Consider the following 23,512-nt stretch of genomic DNA (forward strand, 5'->3'; position numbering starts at 1 on the left):
TTCCCCCAGGGGCTGAAAATGTGCCCAAGAACCTGGTTTAGATGCTGGGTACTCCCCTCCTACCTGCAGCATTCTCTGGAGTCAGCTCCTGTCCCCAGCCAGCTCAGCCCCAGCCCAAAGCCTTCTCACCCCTGTCCCTCAGATGCAGCTGAAGGAAAGTCTCGCTGTTCCTCTTTTATTCTGTATTCCATTAAAAAAAAAAAAAAAAAGGAAAAAAAGAAACAAAAAAATGCAGCCTTGACTGAGAACAGCTGTGAACACAGCTGTTCAGTGCAACTCCAGGGACACGATAACTATTGCCGTCAGTGTTTGTTAGAATAAAAACTAAACCCAAAGAGCTCTCTTCCATAGGTAGTAAAAGGTCTGACACCACAAATCACAGAAGGAAAAAAGAGAGTAAAAGTTTCTCTTAAAAATATAGCTCTGTGAAGAGGAAAAAAGGTGGCTGGGCGTCAGCTAGGAGGAAAGCAGTTTCTGCACGCTTGCTCTTCTCTGGTCAAACCATCTCCCTCGGTTCAGTTCTTAGTGCAGCACATGAGCTGTCAGGGAGGGCAATAAACACAGCTCTGGGCCCCAGCAGGACAGGAGGCAGAAAGTTACATCACTCTGCTCTAAAAGTCACAGTTAAAAGAAGATATAAATTATTATTTATAAAAGAAAAAGAAGTGGGAATTCTGCTGATGAGCTTCCTTTTCCACTCTTCTGTTTGATCTTCACCCATAAATCCTTAATCACAGGGATGCGGTACCTTTGGGGAAAGGAGTTAAAAGAATTAGGGATAGTGAAGAGAATAGCCGTACAGCTGAGCAGAGTGGAGGCAGATTCATCTGGTCCACTTCCAGATGGCCAGAACTTCACCAGCTCATCCACATGACTTTTCCAAGCTCCCTGTGGTCAGTCAGGACAGACAGACACTGCCAGAGGCCTCTTATCTCTGCTGGTGACAGAGGACAGCAACATCTAGGCTGGGCATCCGGATTTCAGCAGCTAAAGAGTTGAGGTCAAACATCCAGAGAAGCCAGCACGCTTCTGTATGACTTCCCTTATTCTGTTCCACTCCCTGGCTCTCTAATATAGGGCCAGGCTGCCTCACACAGTGGGTGGTTAGAGGACACAATGTCTTCCCAAGACTGGCTCAGGAGCACTGAATTTGGCCAAGGTTACCGCCGCTCACAGGTACCAACTGATAGTTCCCACGGGCCATGTACCTTCTCACAACAATCCTTCCGGCTCAGCTGTTTTCTTCTTCTAAAAAGGAAAGGGTAAAAAATAAATCAGTGTATCTGCATCACAAACACGGAGTTCCGAGCAGAGCCAAGAGCCACAGATGCTCCTCAGATGCCAAGGACAGATCGATGACAAGGAACACCCTCTGTCTCCCTCTGCCACCCTTTCCTAGCCGTTGGCATGGGATGCAACAGCCTGCAAAGCCCTCAGGAGCTCCAGTTCCTCTGACAACAGCTAGATGAACAGACAGTGAAGGAAGAGCGCTTACTCAGGCAAGCTCCCTGAAAACAAAAGGGCCTCAGGGTTTGTTCCTTTTAAGGGAAAGTATCTTCCCTGGGGGATACAGGAAAAAGCCTTTTTTCAATCCACCCCAATCCCAAACAAACAAAGGTCAGGGTTTTTGTATTGAGGCTCTGTACTGTCAGCAAGGCCAGGGCACGGCTGTGTTCCCCTCCAGCCTCACACGCTGCAGGAATGAGCATTACAAGTGCTCCTCAGAATGGTATCCCCATGGCACCCTGCCCCAGGTCTCCCACATACCTTCTTCTTCTTCTTGTGAACTTCAGCAAAGCTATCTGCTGTCGACTCCCCTTCTGAGGGCATCTTTTTGTTCTTCTTTTCTTTTCCTGTCTTTTTCTCTGGGAAAGAAAAGTCAACTATGACCTCTCTGAGGGGACATAAAGAGCTCTTGGTTGAGGAGAAGGCATTCCTGGTGAGTTTCTGATCACATTCAGTCCATGGCAGTACCTCTGGGTGAGAGCAGAGCTGTGCCACAAGGAAGCCATGCCCACTCCAGTACCCTCAGGCCTGAGTAGTTTGATCCCTGCACATGTGCGGGCAGAATTAGGCTGGATGCCCTTCTCACTTGCTGCTGTCCAACCACCCTTAGGAACTGTTTCAGTGCTGGAGCAGCTGAGCACATGCCAGAAACCAAAGCAAGGGGAGCTAGCAACACCAGATGGACACAAGTTTCAGCTGAACACGACTGTACCAAGAAGCTCCAGTGCATGTCTGTGCAACAGCCCACACAGAGGCTGACAGACAAGGCTGTCTCCTCCAAAAGAAGGGGTGCATCTCTGCAGAACAGAAAGCCCAGCAGACCTGGCCCACCCATTCCATCTTCTTTCTCTCTCATGAAGAAGCCCACAATAGCTATGACTTGCAAATGGATTCTGAGCTGCAAAGGATAAAAAAACCCCCTTGTGTTAGCCCAGCACAGACGGGCAGGCATCACAAGGTGCACAAGGAGGACTCAGGCAGTTCAGCACAGACTCACCTCAACCCTCCGCCAGTCCTGAGTTGGATACTTCCAGCCCTTGTAAAGGCCAGGAAAGGAGAAAACCATGAGACAGGTCATCCCATGACATTTGCATAGGGACCTCAGCTTGCTCTGCAAACAGCAAGGATCAATGCAAGTATTACATGGTTCGTGCTGTGCTGGATGTGGGACAGAGATAGGAGAGCCCAGCTGGCTGCTTGCAGTATGACCTGATACTGAAAATGCAGAAAAAATACTAAAGTGGGGAGTTAAAAATCTTGCACTGGCTTTGAGTGGGCCAGAAAGGAATGAGACAAAGCTAATAGGAAGGTGGCTGCCCTGCAACAGAGACTGAACACCCATCAGCTGCAAGAACTTACTGCAAATGCAGCCACACACGACATGGAAACTTACTTTTACTTGATTTTTTCTTTTCCTTGCTGTCTGGCAGCTTCTCTGGGTCATCAGCTGCTTTCTTTTTCTTCTTTTTGGGCACTTCTTCGTTAGCTTGTCCTTTCCGCTTCTTTTCCTTGGGCTGTCCAACAGCCCCATCCTCTCCTGGCCGTTTCCGTTTCTGAGATGCTTTCTGCTTTTTGTTCTCTTTGTCTTTGCTCTTAGATGTTTTCACAGCCTTGTCTGCTGTGGAGGAAGGTTTCTTCTTTTCCTTCTTTTCTTTTTTCTCTTTTTTTTTCTTCTTCTTTTCCAACCCTTCTGGTGTTTGCACTGCAGGAACTCCAGCAGCAGTGGTGACCTCACTTTTACCCCCCAAACTTGACTCCTCTGGCTGCGGGGTTGAAAGCAGTGCAGATGGCAATGGGTTTGCTTGCGTCTCTTTGGCCTCAACATCATTCTCTTTCGCAGCCAGGGCTTTCTTGAACGGGGAAGGCTTGGGGTTGGCATGACTTGCATCAATTCTTCCTGCCTCCTTCTCTTTGTTGGATGCTCCTGTGGCTTCCTGGCCCACAGGAGGTTTGCTTTCTGCAGAAAAAGTGACAAGAGAGAGATGACAACTCTGGGAGCATTCCTTACGCACACCACAATTAGCAAAGGAGGGGAATACACGTTTGAAGACAAACACCCAGTTCTCCCTCCAAAGCAAAAATCTGCTGGCCATCCCAGCTACAGCAGAGATAGCTGTGTCATGGCCAGGTTAAGCCAGCAGACGGCAGCAGCACCCCACGCTGTGTTTTGCAGTGGAGACACAACGGGAACGGGCCCTGGTCCCAGGGTCACTCTCCTGAGCCAACACAGCTCTGCTCCCTTGCCAGGCAGATTCCCAGCCTTGCCAAAGGACCCACCTGCTTTGTGGTTTGCAGACACCTGCTCGACGTCTGTGTCAGAGTCACTGCTGTCACTGCTGGAGCTGTCAGCTGGGGTTGCTTTCACGGAGACTTTGGCGAGGGAGCTATTGGCATTCACAGCTGCTTTCCCTTGCCCTGCATTGCCTACAGGCTGGGGGGGGACCGTCTTTGGTGTGTGAGGTGCTGCTGGGCTCTTGGAGAGGCTCATATAACCTGTGAGGAGGGACTGAAATAGCACAGACACACTGAGGAGACAGCACAGCAGAGCAGCATCCCTCGCACCAGGTACATAGATCTCTCTCTGTTGATATTGCCCCCATACTCCAAGTGAAGGGCCCCACTTTGGCCACCTGCAGAGTGATAATGCATGGTTCAGTCAGCTCTGCAGAGAGACCGTGGCAAGGCAGGGCTGCCAGGAGAGGGAGCTAGCACAGACAGACCCTGAGCTTGCAACATTAAGAGCTGATGATGATAGGGTCTCTCCTTTGTTCTCACCCAGTAAAGCAGACTTGGGGAAGGCTCCTGGCCATTAGTGTGCACCCACGCACAGCTAATGCACTGCAGATGTGCTGCACGCCCTGCACATTACTTACAGAGGGAATTTAATGGCTTGGACAGGGGTTAAGTTACAAATAAAAAGAGGGAAAAATCCTGTTGCTATTGGAACTACACACCGGTTCTCCTGTTTTAACCCTTGCTAGGCATCAGCTCCTCCCATCTGCAGGGAAGGGTATCATGAGCTCTGAACCCAAGGCTCGGCTGCCTGGGGAAGCATTCCAGATTTCAAAGCCTGTGCCTTCCCACACAAGAAAGCCCTGCTCACAGCACTACACTTTCCTGCTAGCAAACCTACCCTAGCTTTCCATTTGCTGTGGTGGAAAACTCAACCTTTTCTCTGCTACTTAGGAGTCAGCTGCAAGATGGATCCCACAGCCTGCTCAGGTACAATACCTGTGATACTGCCTCTTCATCCTCACTGGAATCTGATGAGGAGCTGTCATCTGGCTCAGTCCCTCCTGGTTTCTGCAGCATCCCTGCTGGAGAAGCACAGTTCATCCCATTAAACCTACCACTGCTTACTCAGGGCTAGTTCACATACCCAGCACATGAGGATTGCCACCAACAGGCCTTCTCCCTACAAAGGAAAGTCCTCTGCAGAGCTGGAGAGAAGAAATCACTCTCCGACCACTAATGTGAAGGAGACATGCCTCCTACAGGGGAACAAAAAGCTGTCCCACCCTGGCCTGGCCCACAGCACTGACAGCATCTTTTTGGGAGAACTGACCAGGTTTGGGAGGCTGCTTGGGTGTCTCCTTGTCACTGTCAGAGGAACTGCTGCTGTCCAAGCTCTCCTCTGCTTGGGTGAGCAGTGCAGTCTGGCTCAGCCTGGCATCCTGTGCTGGCTGCAGGCCTGGCTTCTTCGACTTGGCAGTAGGGCTTCTCAGGATGGAAGCAGCCTGCGGGGCAGCAGGGCTGGCTGGAGGAGCTTTCCCCGTGGGAGCTGTCTGCTTTAAGCAAGGAGGAGGAACAATCTGAGGAGAGAAAGACGAAATGCATATGGAAGAAGGAATATTTACTCATGCCCATGACTGGACAAAGCAGCCTAGAACAGTTGGGCTTGGCAATATCAGTGCAATAACAGCGGTTCTTTATTTTAATAGAGCATTCTTCCCCCTTCCTGAGCATTCTCCTGCAGAAGAGGACAATGCACCAGCCTCAAGCTCCAGTTCACTCACCCTCTCTGCCCACTCTCCCCAGGGAAGCTCCCCACATTCATTTCCTCTGTCTTTACCTCTCCCACCACTGTGCTGCTCTCTGAGGAATCACTGTTTGAGCTCTCAGACACTCTGGAAATTGGAGGGATAGGAGGTGCTTTTATTCCCTTCCCTGAAGGTGGTGTGGCATTAGCCTTGGCAGCCACTGTGCTTGAAACCTTGGTTGGTTTGATGTTCTGCTGGGATAGAGTCTAAAATAGATATGAAAGAAAAATAGGATAGAGCACAACTTGGAGAGAAAACAGACAGAAGCACACACCAATCCACTGCTACCTCCTTCATCTTCAGCACAGCTCTAATGCTCTTATTCTGCTTTCCTCATGGTCAGCTTTGTCTACTGTGAGCTCTCATGCATGGCCAGCACCCTGCGTGTGCCTACTGCATTAGCTCAGTGCCAAAAAAGCAACCATACAGAGGGCTCACAGACAGAGTACAGTGTGCCTGCAGACCAGAGATATCTATCCACGGCAGCACTAGCAAGATTGTTACTGCAGACTCTGTTTTGCAGAGCAGGCACCTGGACTCTCTTACATACTGGTATAACACACTCAGGGTTAATTAGCAACAGAGATAAAGCAAGGACACCAACTGCAGGTCAAATCTGCCTTCAGGTCCACAAGCAAGTCACGGATTAAAGAGCAAATTAACAAGAAGCAGTTGTGTTTCCTCACACTTGAAGCCTCTCATCAAACTTAACGGTAAGAGAGGTTAAAAATAGAAGAGCCACGGGCATGGAAATCAGACACTGACATCAAGTCCAAGACACAAACACAGCACAGGAGGTAGCAGGGGCAGCAAAGGAACTCTCAGCCTCCTGGTTTGTGTTACAAACAAGGCTACGTGAGCAGCCCTCCCTCTCACCATCTCTGACAAGCTGGGTCTTTGTGGGCTGACATTTCTCACACAACATCTGGCTTTCAGAAAAGAAGGCAACGCTGCACAATACAGAGAACTGCCAATCTGATGAGAGCTCTCAGCCGTCTTGCACAGAGCTCAAGTTACAGCAACAGCACTATTTTATACAGTCTTGGTTTTATAAATAAGCTTTAATCAAGGACCGCTCAGGCTGGCTGCTTGCCAACCAGTTGGATAGAAGGCAGCCTTTCCATTGGCCGTAGCAATAGCCAACATGGGGAAGGATTTTCTTGAATGCTGCTCTTCTCCCTTTCCCAGCAAGGGTGCTGGCCAGCAAGGGGATATGTATGTGTAGACAAATAGGACAAGAAGTACACTTGGCCACTCAACCCCCGCTCCAGCTCCTTTGCAAGCCCCCATCATGTAGGAATGACAACCACACTCCACAGTCAAAGCTTCCTCACATGGATTTTTCTTGGGCTTAAGCTTAAGGAGTGCAGAGACACCCAGAATAACTTTATGCAGAAGCAGTTCAAGCCCCCATAGAGCTCAGCTATGGCCCTATAGCATGGAGAGAGAGACATGGCATGAAGAGACTCAGCTGAGAGAGCTGGGATTGGTTTCATGAACACTCAGGAGTGCCTTTGGCACAGATATGAGGTCATTTCCACTCTCAAAAGTAGGGGTCTGACTCTGGCTGAGAGGCAGCAAGTGCACTGTGTCTCCCTTCAACACAGATCTGTCCAGCCTACTGAGGCATGATAAGCAGCAAAAAGTTCCAGCTGCATCCCCTGCAAGGGGTTTGGGAGGAAACGGGGGGAAATCCAGCTACCCAGCTCATGGAAAAACTCTGCCTGCAAGGACTTGGCTGCCTTTCCAGTCTGTTTAACTCCCTGGAGTAGGGCAAAAGGAACACAGACCCAGAGGAGCTCTGGCCTCACACATCTAGTTGTGTTCCTGCCAAAATATTCACACCCTTCACTACTCTCACGTACACTAAGCTTGCCAAAATGCACATCCAGAGATGGGGTCACTGAGACCCGGGGATGCTGCCAAGAAACCCTGATCCAGCTGAGAAAAGGGCTCTTCTTTGCACCATCCAGCACCCACTCAACTACCTTTGACAGTCCTGAGATACCTCCTCAGCACCCACACTCAGCAGGTCAGCAGCTCTTTACCTGTGTGGGAGGGACTATTTCCTCATCAGAATCCGACTCCTCACTGGAGTCATCACTGCTGTCCATACTCAGAAGAGGGGCTGGGGCTGCCGTGGGTGCTGCTACTTTCTTCACACTCGTTGGCTGGGGCACAGCATTGCTTTTCGCTGCAGAAAAGGCATGTGAGATTGTTACTATGAGAAAGAGTTGTCCTGGACAGCCAAGGAAAGCAAGAGTTATCATCAACAGGCTGGGCGGTTCCATTTACAGGGTAGAAAAGGAAACCACGAGGATGAAGGATCCTGGTCACTAACAAGAGACTCACCAGCAGGCAGTGCAGGCCGTGTCTGTGACACTGGAGTCTCCTCCTCACTGTCAGACGAGTCGCTGCTTCCACTTTCAGAGGTCTCATTCTTCAAGGTGCTTCCCACTGCCTTCTGAGGAGTCGTGGCTTTAGCAGCCTGGCTCAGACTGGGAACGGACCCAGGCTGTTCTGGTAACCTCTGAACAAAAAAAGAAACACAGTCCCAGGAATATGGTATTAGTACAACAGAAAGAACCCTGCTACTCAACTGGGATGTACTCTCACAGCTTGGGCAAAAGGCTGCAGACATCCCTCCTGCACACTGCTGAAGGCTAGCAGTGACAGAGGGAGAGTGCCTGCTGAGAGATCTGGTAGCTGCACCACCCGCAGATATTCTCCAAGCTCACAGTGCTCTGCACCCACTCGGTTTACTCCGCTCATCGCTCATCTTTGGGCTGTTCTGCCAAAGAGCAGCATCACGCTTTCCAGGGCAGGCAGCCCCCATTCAGCCCGCATGCTGACAGACCGCTCGGTGCCGTGCCTCGGGGTCTGCTGCAAGAGGGTAAGACAGACTCCTGCCCTGCTGCACAGCCCCTGCCATCCCCATTTCCCAATCCTGCAATGCTGCAAACCCAGCCCTGCCTGCTCTCAACCCTCCACCAGCCACGGCCAGCAGCCGAGAGCAGCAGCCCAGCCGCCTCACAGGAGGACGGATCCTGTCGTGCTTCCTGGCACAGCCCCACCGAGGGCTGCCACTGGGGCAGTGTTTATCATCTCCAAGCCAAACACTAAACAGACAACAGCATCTGCATGTTTACCCCATTACAGAACAGCACTCGGAACAAGCCAAGCACATTTTGACTCTGCTTAGAGAAACAGAAACCTCCAAAAGCACTTGGAGGGGGGGGGCAGCAAACCTCACTTGTCTGTTTTGTTTTGATTCCAGTGAGTCACTATCTCCAGGAGAGAGGCCAGATTTGCAGTGCTGAAGAGAGAAGTGCTTGAAGACAGCACTAGAATTCACATGGTCTACATGAATGCATCAGCTCCATTCCCTTTCCTTCCCAGGCAGTGCTGTGCAAGGCAAAAATCTATCGAGATCAAACCCCGGTTGCTCCCTTTTAAGACCTTCAAAGCACCAGAACTGGCTTACCCCATTGCTGGGATGCACAGCAGGAGGGTTGCTTTGCTTTCTAACTTCAGAAGAGATTGGAAAAGACCTGTGGAAGAACTAAATGGAGGAATCCTGGCACAGAACAAACACAGCATCCACAGAGAAACCACCATAAGCCTTTATACAGCCTTGGGATTCCTCACATATTCCTGGGCAGAAGCCAAGGTCCCTCCATCCACCTGATCCTGGTCACTGCCAGATGGCTGACGGCCACCACGTCCCATGGCATGGCTCCAGACAGAATCAGGCCAGCAGCGTGGCTGAGCAGAGTAACACAGGCAGGGGGGTTCTGACAGCTTAGAGTCACAGGTACCGCAGTAACTCAGAGAGGAGGAAAATAACTCAAGAGGAAATAATTTTTCCTGCTCCTTCTTCAGTCCCCAAACCAGGAGCTGCCTGTGGATCAGTACGAGTGATGACTCAGCTCCTGCACAACCCATCTGTCACTCCACTGGGTCCATTTGCATCATGCAGCGCTGCATGACAAGAGGGGGAAGCAACACCAAGCCACGTGCAATGAGCAAACTGTAACAATCACATTCCACCATAGAAGTGCCACCAGCGTATCAGGACTGAAATCAATAGCTCAGCTGTGTCACGACACAGTGAAGGGAGTACTGCCATCTGCAAGTGAGCATAGGGACAGGATTCGGGGGGGGAGAGGGAAAGACTTTCCATCTCATGGGAGATCTGGCCTCTCTCCACAAGACCTGCAGTCTAAGACAAAAACTTGCAGACACAACGTCCACCGGCACAGTCCGTGTAGGTTTCTTTGGGATGTTCAGGAATGACACAAGTTCCCAGCATGTCTCTTTCTGCAGCTCACACCCCGTCCTGCTAAGCAGAAACAGAAGCCTGTCCACAGTGGGCTTCTGTGCCATCTTTGGCCCACAACGTTAAGAAGAGAGGAAAGCAGAGCAGAGCTGACATTTCCAAAAGAAAGGCAGCTCATTGAGTCTTTAAGGTCAATCTGTTCCGTCCCCCCACCACCAACCTCCCCTCCAAAAATAAGCAAACACCTTGTCAACTTCTTTGACTAAATATTCCTGAGTCTTCAGGGGTAAACATACCAATTAAGCAGTTCAATTTAGGCATGATGTTCATTTTAATTGTGCTAATCCACCCCCACAGGGAAAGATGAAGCAGCTTCCAACGCTCTGTATCTGTTTGGATCTTGCACAGAAGCCAGAGGAAGTTGCAGGATACAGCAAGTCAGTGGTTAGCATATGCCCAACTAGCAGATGGTGAGGATGAGCTAAGAGTTTGACTGGGAGGACAGGACTGTGGACACAGCTAAGCCTAATGGTTTAATCTTCAGGCTTCACTTAAGGTCCCTGTCTTCAGGCTACTAACACAAGAAGAAACAGGCTGTTTGGCAAAAATAGAGCTCCCTTGATGACAAGCTCTTCTTTGCTAACTACATTTAGTGAAGGGTAATTGCCACTTTGCAAGAGGGAAGATGCTGAAGTGGTTAAACAGCCACTGGCAAGACAGCTACTTGCTGCTGCCAGCTTCAATCCAACACGGTGGGAAGATAAACCCACCCCAGTATGTCCTTCAACTGCAACCCTTCTAGAATGGATGAGTCTCAATAGTTTTACAGTGAATCCTTCATAGCCCAGTGGATGAGAACTGCTGAATCATGGCCTGAACCTCTGATTGATCACCTGAGGTGAGCAATGAGTCAGACCTGGGAACACAGGTGAAGGCAATTCACCTGTGCTGCTGGAAGGGGTGGAGCCTGGCTGCACCTCTCCTAGACCCATTTAAGAGCTGACTACGAGTGGGGAAGGATCTCTTTCTGGAGGTCCCACCTTTGGAGTTTTACAGCAAGCCCAGGACAAGGGTAAGCACTCTTACTTATTATCTTTTTGGTATAATAACTGCTTAGCCAAACTGTCTTGTTTATTTCACCGTTATAACATCTGTATATTCATTGATTAGACACCTAGCTATCAGGATAACTGCTCCTGCCACCCAAAGCTGAATCTTTATGTATAATAATGCAGGAAGAGAGCAGCACAGAGCCACCTGTTAAAAGAAGCATCCCCCTCCACCCACCTCAGCAGACCAAGGCTATAAAGACAAAAAATGCAGAGCCTCTCTGGCTCCTGCCTGTCAATACTGAAAGGACGTGTTGACAAAGAGCCTCCTTGCAAGGACACGTGAGGCTCTGCCTCCGGGTTCCCTTCCTCCCCAGCAGATAATAACTACCATCTCCAAAACATTGTTTTCAGGGCACTTTCCAAAAGGCTCTGCAGCTCAGAGTCAATGCAGCGAGAATCCATACTATGGACTTGAGGATGCTCTCACAATTGAGGCTGCTTTTGTAAAGGGATTTGCCTTTAGTCTGAGTGCTCCTGAGAGAGAGCTCTAAACTACTGCACAGTACAGGAGAATCAAGCAAGACCAAACCATTGACAACCCCTCACAAGGCCCACTCCAGAGGGGGAAGGCACAATTGTAATGAATCAGTCAGAATCAGACTAGTTCACAAGTGGAACTTGGCATCTATTCCCTACACACAGATGCTGCTGCTGGGACACTGCTCCTCAGCTGAGCTTGTGTTTTCCAACAGTTCTTGCAATGGTGTCCCTCATGGAAGACCCTGAGAATCCTTAGGAATCATACAATCATTTATGTTGGAAAAGACCTTCAAGATTAGCAAGTCTAACAATCAGCCTGAACTGACAGTGGTAGCATTTAATGGCTGAACGATTGTTTTGTGCAGCCCATGTGAGAGAGCTGAATGCACTATCACCCACCTTCTGGCTGACAGGCACAGGCAGATCCTCCTCTTCACTGCCTGAAGAGTCACTGCTCTTCGCCAGGTTTGTACTTTCAGCTGGCTTTGCAGGAGCAGCAGTCCTTCCTGGCGTGGCTTTAGCTTGCTTTAGCACTGCTGTTTTTGGTGCTGTTTTTGGTGCTGTCTTCCCTTGGGACAGTGGAAGTGTTTTTGCTGGAGCTGCTTTGCTGGAGAGTGATGCTGCTGGTGTGGTTTTCACTGGGGATAGGATGGCTTGGGAGGTTTTTAAAGATGGCTTTGACTGGACAAGACAAGAAAGGACAGTGTGAAAGAAGGCAAATTCCATGGTTGCATAATTAATTTCCTCAGACTGTAATCAAAGAAAGATTTCAGAGCCCCCTGGGATAGACAAATGCTGAAGGAAGATCAGCAACTGGAAGAAGAGACAAGGAATCCTTTCACCCAGCTGCCTGGGGACAGTTTCCCAAGATAAGGAAATAAGACCAGACATTCTTCACCAGCCTTCTGATATTACCAGTCACCTCTACCGACGTAAGTTGGAGATCTCTCCACAGGAAGGAAGCTAAGCTGCGCTACAGTTTGCCAAATCATATGCCATTTATTGTAATTTATAGCTGAAAGACAAATCCAACCATGGCAATTCCCAGCCTTGGAGAGGCATGCAAGGACAGTGTCAGACAGATGCACCTGGGTTACTGATGGAGGCTCCTCATTTCCACTGTCTGATGAGTCGCTGCTCTCTGAGGTGTCATCAGGCTTTGCAGCCACTGGAACCGTTACAGAGCCATGCTTGGTCTGGTTTGGTGTCCCTGCTTTTTGCTTCACTGTGCTCTTCTTGGTGGACACTGAAGTAGCAGGTGCACTCTTAACAGGCGTTGAATTAACCTGCACTGCTTTAACAGCTGGTTTTGCCTGGGAACAGGAGGAAGAAAAGGAGAATCTTACACATTTAGGAGAGAAGAAATTGGCTCTGTCATAATTGCAGAAATCAGTATTAAGCAAGGCCACCACACTGCCTTTTACCAGGAAAGGCTCGTTCAGACTCCAAGCACCTGAAGCAAGCCACTTGTCCGTAACAGCCTGGCCAACCTGCCCTCCTTCTGCAAGTGGCACCTGTACAGTTATGTTTAATCACTTCCTACAGATCAAAGAATCTCCTTCCACTTCAGGCACTGGGAGGAATTGGAATGAAGCATTTGCTGCTGGCAGAGGTTAGTGGAGCTCTCAGCTACGCAGCATGTTTCTGTGGCCTTGGATTTGGGGATTTTATGCATCCAGGGATGAAAAGGATGTTCTCAGAGAACTGAGCACTGCAGCAGTTTCTCTCCCTTTCAAGAGAAGGAAAGTGATTTCTTGGGGACAAAGACTCTGAGAGGTTACCTGGACTGCTGTGGTCGCAAGCTCCTCCTCAGATGATGTCTCATCACTTGATTCCTCACTGCTGCTCTCAGCTTCCCCAGCTGCCTGCTTCAGCTCTGAAACATGAGAAAGGAGATGACACAGCTGCTGCCTGCTCTCAGCTCCCTGAGCATGATGCTAATGCAGCTTTTGAAGTCAGGAAAACAAAACAAGCAGCAGTGAGAGACTAATGGGATTTGCAGGGAAGAGTGCCTAGTCTTTCCAAAAGCATCAGTTGCCTGCTAGGAACTGCTTTTCCAGGCAAACATCTACCCACAAATACAACTCCCCCAAGTACAGGCAGATGAGAAATCCCTTTCTGACTTTTCTCTGATCATGCAGGGAGTCGTCCAGCTACACACAGCTCCCTGCACGGGCACCCTAGCCTGGTTGAACCTCCTCTGAAAAAGAGACAAGAGAAGGACCATTTGAAGAGCTTTTGCAACACATTCCTCACCCCCAACAAAGTAAAAGAGATTCCCCTAAAGACAAGAAAATACCCTAAAATAATCACTTTGCAGTAGCAACCAAAGATGCTGAAGTGCCTGTCTAGAAAGGTGAAAATGTCTACAGCATTAGTGCTGCATCTTGTTCAGATATGCTACATTCATCTCCAGCCCTGTAGAGCACAATGCTGACAGAGATGCAGACGGACTCCTTAGCACAACATCTGCTACTCAAAATGGAAGCACACATGCTGGATTCATCCCACAGAACTCCAGAGCTGCCTGCTTTGCAGTATTCTTGCAGTCTCCCCAGGAGCAACTGCTTTGAGCTTTCCAGCAAGGGAACTGAAAGCAACATGCTGATGGTATGGCTGGGGTCTGATCTGTAGTGAAGCCAGAGCACAACACATGCATTCACTCTGCCCTGCAGGCTCCTTACCCACTTTGGGGGCTGAGGCCTTCACAGTTGGTGTCTCCTTTTCCTCCTCACTCTCTGATGAGCTGCTGCTGCAGCTTTCTGGTGCTTTGGTCATTACTGGAGCTTTGCTTTGTACTGCTTGGCTCGCGGCTGCTACAGCTTGTCCAGGTTTCCCAGGACCAGGCAGTTTCTGCCCAGCCTTGGTTGGGGTCACAACTGATGCACTGGGCTGCTGCTTATTTGAGAGCACAGTTTTGTTTGCAGCAGAGGGCACTGCTACTTTAGCGCCTGGAGCAGTGGGTTTGATAGGAGAATGCAAGGAGTTGGCAGCTTTGCCACTCGCTACAGCTGGTGTCACCTACAGAAAACAAAAGAAATTAGAAGTCTATAGAAAAATGAGGGGCTAAACTGGACACAGCATTACCTCAAGCAGCAATTCTGCATCTGGACAAGTCCTAACACTTAGGAGACAGTATCTCCTTACCGTAATTGCACCTTTTCCACTTGGCGTTTCCTCTTCTGATGAGGAGTCGTCATCTTCGCTGCTTTCTACATTCACTGCTGAGTTTGTGACTGGGGAAATGCTGGTTACTGCACAGGAGAGAGACAAAGAAATTAAGACAGACCTTCTCACATCCAAACAGTCCCTGGTCTGCAAAGGCAGGCAGGGCAAGGCCCATCTTTACACTTGCCTCAGCTCCACAGCCACTACTCATACAACACGTAGGTGCCTTGCTTCTACCCCATACTCCTCACCACAGCCAAGACAGGATCTGCACATTTCCAGGGGATGTATTACAGCAGATGAGATTGAACTAAAACACCTTAGGCATATGGGCTTTTGTTGGGCTGCACAAGCCAATGCCTCCCACATCAACAGTACAAGGGCTGTCCAGACCAAACAAAAAGGTCCTTCCCTCATCTGTGAAAATACCTTTCTTTACCAGCCAAGCAGACAGCTGGGGTTTATTTCCCAAGGTTTCACCCAAGCTACAATACCCAATCCCTTCCCTCCCCAATGAATCATAAAAGGTTTTTGTTAGCCCCAGCATACAACTCTACATGAGCTAAATCTGATAAATTTGATAAATCTGTTGTCCTAGGAGCATGAGGGAATAGCCATTGATTTTCAAGCATTCTCTCTAGCCAAGCAAACTGAACTGCTCCACACAACCCCTCGCTATTACTGTGAAATTCAGGGAGTTTACAGGCTCTTACCATTTCCAGTTTTCGTCTTCTCTTTATCATCCTCTTCTTTCTCTGAGCTTTCAGAGCTGCTCACAGGATCAGGAACTCTAATCTTTTCTGGGATGGCTGCCTCCTCATCACGCAGCTTTCTTCTCCTGGCCTTCGAAGGAGTTCTAAGGGGAATGGATTTTGTGTCAGAAAAAAGGGAAATACGAAGAACAAATAGAAAAATTTAACATCATCCACTCTCAGGCCAGGCCTAAGCCTGAGGACAAATAAGTGTCATTCTTCTACAGCTCCCAAGGAGGGAAGGAATGCCTAGCCAATTTGTTGGCAGCTGGTAATACAACAGAAATTACTCCAAGAATTTGCCATGTGTGACCAGGCGTTCCATACATCGCATGCAGGTGCTCATCTTGCAGCAGCCTTTGAGGGCTGCATGTGCTCCTTCTGCACCCAGGGCTGAACCTGTCCAGCATTCCCACCACTTCAGCACCTCTGCAGCCTCCCTCACCCACCCAGCATCCCCCTATAACAAATACAGTCCAGCAGGAAGGCTGCTCCTAAAAAACTGCAAATTCCAGCTACTAGGATCACTTCGAAAGAGTTTCTGGAATGCAGCACCAAGAATGGTCTCAGTCAGATGGGAAGGAGCTGCAGCACAGTCTGAAGAAAGGTATTTTCTAGCCTATGAAGTGACAAGACTAGAGGATCACAGCTCATCCAGACAAGTGCATTTGAGCCAAGCAGGACGCTTTTTGGATAAATTAAATCACAAGTCAACATATCCCTCATGTAGAAGACATAGCAAGGGCAGGCAAGGAATAAAAGACATACTTGTGGTGTGGAATCAGAAGGTAAGGGTGACACCAGAGAACAAGGAATCAGTCAGTGTGAGTGCCCTGTCATCCCTTGGGCTTAAAAGTATAATAGGACAACAGGCACAGAAGAAGGTTGGCATCAACACCCAAGAAAGCAAAATTTTGATGGAGGAAGGAACTGTAAAAGCCTGGTTCTTACACTACTCCATTCTTATCTAGATCCAGCTTTCTCCTGCTCTTGCAAGAACAAGACCAAGGCACTAAGGCATGAGGAGTCCTAGCGGGAGACACCTCTTCAGCAAACCCTTGCTTCCCAGGGCTGGGGCAAAGCCAAGGGAATGCTTTCACTCAAGCCCTTCTCAGCACAGGCACTGAGACCCAGCTGCACTGACACCCCGCTTCCCCAGCCCTGCAGCTTCCACCAGGCTCTGCATCAAAGTGCAGAGGGTGAGAACAAATAATATCTCACTGCACACAGCTGGAGGCTTCGTGCTGCAGATGTTCACAGGGAGCACTCAGCGGGATAACGATGTGGGAAGTCGCACAGTGGGGATGGACAAGTACGGGCATGAAAGGGCTGGCTGGGAGCAGGAGATCCTTTGCTGCCCGGAGGCGGTGGATGTCCCACCCCTGGAGACATTCTGTGTCAGACTGGATCAAGCTCTGAGCAACATGATGGAGCTGTGGGTATCCCTGTTTCACTGCGAGGGAGTTGGATCAGTTGGTCATTAAGGGTCCCTTCCAACTCAAACGATTCTAAGATCCTTTCTGGTAGACATGCTACCTGTGCTTTGCTTAGGGCACTGAGAGTCTCTGCCCATTCTCCACGTGCAGCTCACTCTGGCTGCAGCCAGTATGCGTGCATAAAGCACGTGGCTTGGTAAGGAAACTGAAACAGAGACGGGGAAAGCAAAGCATGCCTCTAATCCCAGCGTCAACAGCATCTCAAAACTAAGCAACAACTGATCCCTAAGCTAAGGAAACATTAATAAAAAGCGATCGTTCCCACGTGAAACCAGGGCAGGAGGAAGGCTGCCGAGCACAGCCACCACACAAAGGGGAAGCCCCGCACATCACGGACACACGTGTCCCCCGGCCCGGCCCCGTCCCTCCCCACTCACTTCTCCCAGTGCGTGAAGATCTCCTCCAGCGACGTCGCCAGGGACGGGAGCAGCTTCTGAGGGGCAAAGAACACGCGTCAGCCTCCGGTTCTGCTCCCGGCACCCCACGATGCCGCACCGGGCCACGCGAACCCCGCCCGTGAGCCCGGCCCTACCCGCGCGAGCCCCGCATCGCACCGCGCCGCCCCTCGGGCCCACGGCGAGCGCAGCCCAATCGAAGCCGGCCCGGCCCCTTTACCTGTCCGAGCTGCGCCTGCAGTTCGCGGGCTGCCCGCGCGTAGCCGGCGCGCACGAGGTGCTGGTGGATGAGGGCCAGCAGCTCCCGTCGCCCGCGGCCCTCCGCCGCCATGGCGCGACCCAGCTCCGCGCTGCCCCGGGCGCCGCGTGCCGCGCTGAGCGACGTCACGTCCGCTTCCGGCCGCGCGGCCTCCTGGGAAATGTAGTGCCGGAAGTGGCTGCTGGGGTTGGGATGCTGTGGGGTGCGAGTTGAGTTACGTTGGGGTTGGGTTGCGTCGATGTTGGATCTGGATTTAGAGCTGAGGTTGGGGTTGGGGTGCGTTGAGTTTGGTATTGAGTTGTGTCTTGCCCACTGTGGCCACTGAGTTGAGTGGGGTAGCCCTGGGAAGCCGTGATGGCACCCGATGCAGGGCAGGAAGCGTAGCTGAGACCTGAAGCCAAACCCAGAAGCGAACTGGGCTGGCTGAGGGGGACCCAAACCAGGCACCAAGCCTCTCCTGAGGAGCTCCAGCCAGCTCCAGGCTGAGGGGGAACCTCTGGGGCAAACAGAGCTGTGCCCAGGAGGCAAACCCAGGCACCAAACCCAGGCACCATCTGGGCCCGGGGAGCTCAAGAGATATGCGGGATACATACTGATGCTTCTTACATTGCTGCATTCCAGCAGGGATCAGACACCTCCCACAACGAGGACGGGCTGATAACCAACGAGGCAGTGATTATTTCAGCAACAGCCACTAAATTTTCCTCTTGTGGGGACAGAGGCCTCACTGCTCTGGAGTGATTTACTGTTGGATAGACATGAAGCTGCTGCAAGGATCTGCTCAGGCATTCTGGGGGCAAAACAAAGCAAACAATGAGAAGAAGGAGCTCCTGACACAGTGCAGCTGTTGGAGGCAGGCTGCATGGCAGAAGGGCTGCCCTGTTACCCCCCTCCCCATGCTGATAACTTTCCAGGAAAAATCTGGCTCCTGTCACTTCAGCAGAGGTTTATTTTTAGAAGGTTTAATAATGACCGTGGCTTGTCTGTCACTCACTCAAAATACAGAACCTTTATTTGCGTTTATAGCAAAGATTAAATATAAAACTGACTGTGTTCCAATTGGCTCCAGCACCAAATTTCTTTGACACCAGCATCATCCAAAGCAATAAAGCCACCAGCCAGGTGGCAGGTTTACAGCTCCTGTAAATGAAGCACAGACATGGCTAGGCATTTCTAGGGGTGACCTCCTCCAGCACAGACAGTCACTGAAGCTCACTGTAAATGTGGCTGTGGCATCCCTGCAAGGGTGATGCTGTGGCTGACCAGGACAGCATTCCCTTGCTCCGGGATAACCTCGCACAAAGGCATGAGGCTTATCAGCCAGCATCTGCTTTGGAGACCCAATTCTCCAGCTAAGGAGGGGAAGAAACAGGTAAGGAAAGCATGCTGGGACAGAAAGCCCTGAAGTGTGTGTCCCGTGGTAGACTGACCAGGGCAGAGCATGTACAGCTAATGCGGCCTGGAGCAAATGCCTAAAGAAGATGACTTCAGGAGCCTCTGGAAATGGAAAAGCCAACCCAACCTCTTCTACCTCTATCCCTGCATACTCCATGGTGCACAAGAATCTACTGATGAAGGAAGGGATGCCCACACTTTGGGCAGAAAGGAGAGGATCTCTCCAAGGCAACAAAGCTCTCACAACTAATGTCACATGAAAAAGAGGTTGGATTTGGCTTTGGCCAGTTCCAATAAAATGTGGAAAGGAAGAAGGCAGAGTTGAACGTAGATGGAGAGAAAACATGTTCGAAAGGTGCTTCTTACAAGAATGGCAAGTAGAGCATAGGATCATAGAATCATTAAGTTTGGAAAAGACCTCTGAGGTCACCTAGTCCAACTGTCTACTGCCCACTAAGCTATGTCCCTAAGTACCACATCTACACATTTCTTAATGTAAAGCCTGGAGTGCCCACGGACAAATGACTTTAAAAACAGACTCCATTTTTTCCTCAAGTATCTGCTACAGTTCAGGGTCACCTGAGTCCAAAGTTTTATACCTTCAAGCCATGAATACCCTTAGGAAACCACAGTGCAGGGCCTGGTAGTAACACAAGCCACTTGAATGAACTAATCTGAAATATATATATATATACTCTGCACCACAATTACAGGTAGAGAAGGTATTTGAGGCGTTTGGTAAACATGCCAAATAATAAATACAGTTATTCAGTCAGCAAACAGCTGCATGATTATAAATAGGAAAATTGACCTCAGCCCGAAGCCAGCTGAGACCCAACAACATACTCTTATTAAGGAGTGATTTTTTTTCTGCATTTTTTTTGAGGGACGTTGAAAGTATTTTGCCCACTCTTTATTTTAGGAAGGTGAAATGTCCCTGGTGGATTTCAAAAGCTAACCTCTTGGGTATGCGTTTTCCATGCCAAGACACTGAGTCACGAATAGATTGGAGGAAGAAGTGTCAAAACCAGACAGGGGATAACACGGCTGTGATTTAGTAGCCAGCTCAGTCTGCTAATAACCGCACAGCCCGCTCCATGCCCTCAGCCTCACAAGCTGAGTGCTTTGCTCGCTGCCACTTTCACATGCTATTTGCTTATTGCTTGGGGTAAAACTTGTCCACACCTATTCCATTCTGAATGACTGTTTGTGTCCTGGCCAAACCCGGGCTTGGGGAGCTGCTAGCAGCTGCACGGCGCCGTCATTCCTGCTCTGCGCCCTATGGAAGCTAACAGTCTCTAAGCACGTCTGCTGGACCCTTGGGCTTGCAGGGACACTTCTCTGCTCTCTATTCATGAAGCTACAAGCATCACTTTTGTGTATTTGTCCACTTACAAGTCTGCAGCATTAGCGTGATGTAGCCACGGGGAACATGTCCTCTGCCATGCATGGACATTTTTATCTGGTGCTGCTCAGCTGGGTGTAGTTTTCAGGCATGGGGCTGATTCTGCCTGTTGCTGCTTTGGGGAATGAAAAGGCTGCATGAAAAAGTGAAGAGACGTTGTGATCCTTAGGGATGCTGGTGTAGTACACAGAATCTATGGGGTCAGGATACTGAGTGGTCCCAGATGTTTGCCTGAGGAATTTCTTCCTCCAACTACTCATTCTGCCTCTGCTGGATCCCCTGTCCAAGGGGTGGGTTGTCTGTCTGGGAACAGGAGCATTGTCACCACCAGCAGGTGACTCTGCTGGGTCTTAGCATCAGATCACTGTCCCCAAACGTGAGTCTGACCCATACTGTACCCCATTATAGGCAAGATCATCAGGATGCTTCACACAGCATCTCTAGGGCAGCTGTTCCCTGGCTCTTCTGGTGTTCTGCTGCTGGGATGCTCCTGTGGGGAAATGGGGATGGAGCAGGATGAGGGGAGTGTAAGAGAGATGGATGGAAGTTGAAGAAATAGGGCAGGGAACTGCAAAGGGACAGGGGGGAGAGAAGGTGAGAGCACAGGAGTGACAGAGTGGGAGGAAAGGGGGTGTTGTGAAGGGAGAAGTTGGGATGGAGGAAGAGGTTCTTATTTCCAAGGGAAAATCAAAAAGGGAAGGGAGCAGGCAGTGGGAAATCAGAGGAGAAGAGGAGGAAAAAGCCATAGTGGTGGGCCTGAAGGACTTGCTTTCCTCCTGCCCCCGATTTACCAGCCCTCAGCCAGCATTGCGCATCTCTGTGTGCACAGTGGGTTGCCAGGTGCTGCTCTGCGAGGCTTTGAGTCACCCAGGCCGTCAGCATCCCTTGCTGTGTGCCTGGGGGAGCAGCGTGGGCTGGAGCTGGGGCAGGGTGGGGCTGAGGGTCTGCAATGAGTTCCCCTGCCTCGACCCACAGCTTCACGAGGAGCTGCCACAGGAACAGCCTCTCTCCAGAATCCCATTTTTCCCCTCTCTTATTCAGCTGTTCTCTTCCCCCTCCTCCTTTTCTTTGTCTGCTAATGCACAACAGATGGGAGGAAATGCCATTTTAAATGCCACAGCATCCTGATGAAATGTGATGGGTTATGGCAATCTCAGATGAATCATGGCATTGTTTTGTGTACATGGCTCCGCTGTGGCTCGGCCTCGCTCAAGCAACTCTCTGCCTCCTGCTTCCCAAACACAATTAGGGTCATTTTAGGCATCCACCAGCAGCAGGTGCCCTCTAGGACCTGGCTGTCCAAGTGACATTAGCCACCCAACCAGCCACATTTGTGAAGGCAAAGCTGAGCCCACTGAAACATCTACTCCAGACTGCCTTTGGTTACACAGGGATGATACATTACACTGCATTCCCACGTTACATTTATAGGATTTCTACACAGGGTGCAGGAACTCTGTCCCCAGTAATGGGATTGACACAGCAGAGCCATCCTCTCCAGCTCCAGCTTCACCTGCGGTCCCTTTGGGGAGTGGGGCCATATCCCCATGCCTGTCCCTTGGCCCCATGGCTGTGTTGCTGGGATGGGAATGCAGAGCCAAACCCATGGGCTGTGATGTGGTCTCCTGCTGCTGGGGTTTGCTAGGGATGGTCGGGTCGTTTCGCCTAAGCAAGCAGACCGGCATCAAATAATATTGACTCAGTCACTGCCAGATGAGAAACAGCAGTTCAGAAGTGAAAAAATATATCTGTATCTATGCGTATCCCAATGGCTCCATTACTGGAACCAATAGACCCAGCCCTGTTAGCTTCAAACTAATTAATTGTGGAAAAAAGTCACCTCTAAATCTACAGAATATAAAGCAGCCTTTTAGTTTGTGTAGCTGCAAGAACAGATTTGAGAACTCTAATGAGTAGAAGACGTGGCATTAAAATTTGGTTGCAATATGCTTAATCTTAGCAATCTAGATGGGAAATGCATCACTGGGTATATCCAACTGCTTGTGCCTACTGGCGTGGCAGCAGTAAACCATTTAATTCCTCGTTTCTCTCTCAGATCTATGTCAATGGAGCAAGCAGAAGGGCTGTTGTGATTAACTCCCCCTTCCCAGCCCTGCTCAGGGCCAGCTGTAAGCATAGCCCTGCTGAAAGCCCTGGCAGCCCCGAGGTGAGTGCAGCCAACACCAACACTCAGGGCAGCCCCGCTGTGTTTACCCAGATTGCAGCAGCTCTACCTGGAAGGAGTGGGACAGGGGCTGTGTTTGCGTTCCTGAACCGGAGCTTTGGGGGATTATTTCTCCCCCACCAGGCGTTCCTCTGCTGCTTTAACTCATGTCAAAAGCTGTGAAGCAGGAAAAGGAGGGGACGGAGGGAGCAGCGTGGGGTGGGGAGCAGCTCCATTGGGATGTACCCCGTGCTGCCTCCATCTGCATTGTCCAGATGGATTTCTGTGTACCTGAAAAGCTCAAGTTTCACGCAGGAATAACACACACACGTGGGTTGGACAGCCAACTCCAGCCTCTCCTGGGGAACTGCAGAGAGATCCTTGCCTTATCTTATTGCAGTAAAAGGATTTATTGTGGCCACTCCGCCAAAAAATGTACAGAGAAATTCCACCGAAGCACGTATATATGTTTCTCTTGGAAGCAGACAAAACTCCAGTATGCAGAAAAGCCCTGAGCTGTTGTTAATCTCTGGGGTTTTATCCACGTTTCTTTAGAAACTTGGACATCATCACAATGGCTTTCAGATAGAGCCGAGTGAGCCTCCCTCTGCCTTTGATTTCCTCTCTGAGATTTGAGTGGGCTGGGAATTGGGTGGGACATTTCCAGCCAACGTCAGCCCCTGTAGCCACAAGAGGGTGACAGAGTCCCATCGCGCGGTGGTGGCTTTGGACAAATGCAGGGATGTCCTCAGGTGGTGCAGGACACAGCCCAGTGGGGACTGAGCTGCCCTTGGGTGATCAGAGGCTCTTGGAAATCCCTGCTGGAGGCTTTGCTGGCTGGAAATGGGATCCTGGTGCTGGGAAGCTGAGGACTTTTTTTCCGCCTGGTTTCAGTTAGCATTGGTGCTGGCATCAGCAACTTGTTCCTGTTGCCAAAAGAGGGGAGAATTCCCAAGCACTGCTGCAGCAGGCAAGGAAAGAAACCTCACCCTTGCTCTGTATTGGTGGTCTAATGCAAATACCATGTTTCAGAGTAATTCTGGAAAAACAGAGAGCTCGGT

General features: G+C 50.2%; 1 protein-coding gene across 8 annotated transcripts; it reads right to left on the bottom strand.

Moving 5' to 3' along the window:
* Positions 1-159: 159 nt before the first annotated feature.
* TCOF1 (treacle ribosome biogenesis factor 1) lies at positions 160-17,632 on the bottom strand. 8 transcript variants are annotated; one of them, XM_085236351.1, is made up of 18 exons: positions 17,449-17,632; positions 17,211-17,266; positions 15,299-15,441; positions 14,565-14,671; positions 14,102-14,438; positions 13,199-13,293; positions 12,506-12,730; positions 11,817-12,098; positions 7,899-8,076; positions 7,595-7,740; positions 5,579-5,752; positions 5,072-5,318; positions 4,738-4,823; positions 3,784-4,012; positions 2,900-3,463; positions 1,768-1,865; positions 1,209-1,245; positions 160-748 (listed from the first exon to the last, which is right to left on the bottom strand). In XM_085236351.1, exons 1-17 carry the CDS (start codon positions 17,557-17,559, stop codon positions 1,213-1,215), a joined length of 3,111 nt encoding a protein of 1,036 aa, XP_085092477.1. In that variant the 5' UTR covers positions 17,560-17,632; the 3' UTR covers positions 160-748; positions 1,209-1,212. The 8 variants fall into 8 exon arrangements, with proteins under 8 accessions (XP_085092477.1, XP_085092474.1, XP_085092476.1 ...); XM_085236348.1 differs by having other exon boundaries at positions 1,209-1,248; positions 17,449-17,631; XM_085236350.1 differs by having other exon boundaries at positions 160-1,245.
* Positions 17,633-23,512: the final 5,880 nt, after the last annotated feature.

Source organism: Meleagris gallopavo, chromosome 15 (assembly GCF_905368555.1).
Source record: "Meleagris gallopavo chromosome 15, MGAL_WU_HG_1.1, whole genome shotgun sequence".
Taxonomy (NCBI): Eukaryota; Metazoa; Chordata; class Aves; order Galliformes; family Phasianidae; genus Meleagris; species Meleagris gallopavo.

Bases quoted from the DNA above. Each gene is read 5' to 3' on its own strand.
- TCOF1 (XM_085236348.1), bottom strand. From the start codon at position 17,559: ATGGCGGCGGAGGGCCGCGGGCGACGGGAGCTGCTGGCCCTCATCCAC. The intron at 4,013-4,737 runs GTATTGTACCTG...GTGCTATTTCAG, and splicing joins ATGAAGAGGCAGTATCACAG to TCCCTCCTCACAGGTTATAT. The intron at 1,249-1,767 runs GTATGTGGGAGA...TTTCCTTTTTAG, and splicing joins TTCACAAGAAGAAGAAGAAG to AAGAAGAAAACAGCTGAGCC.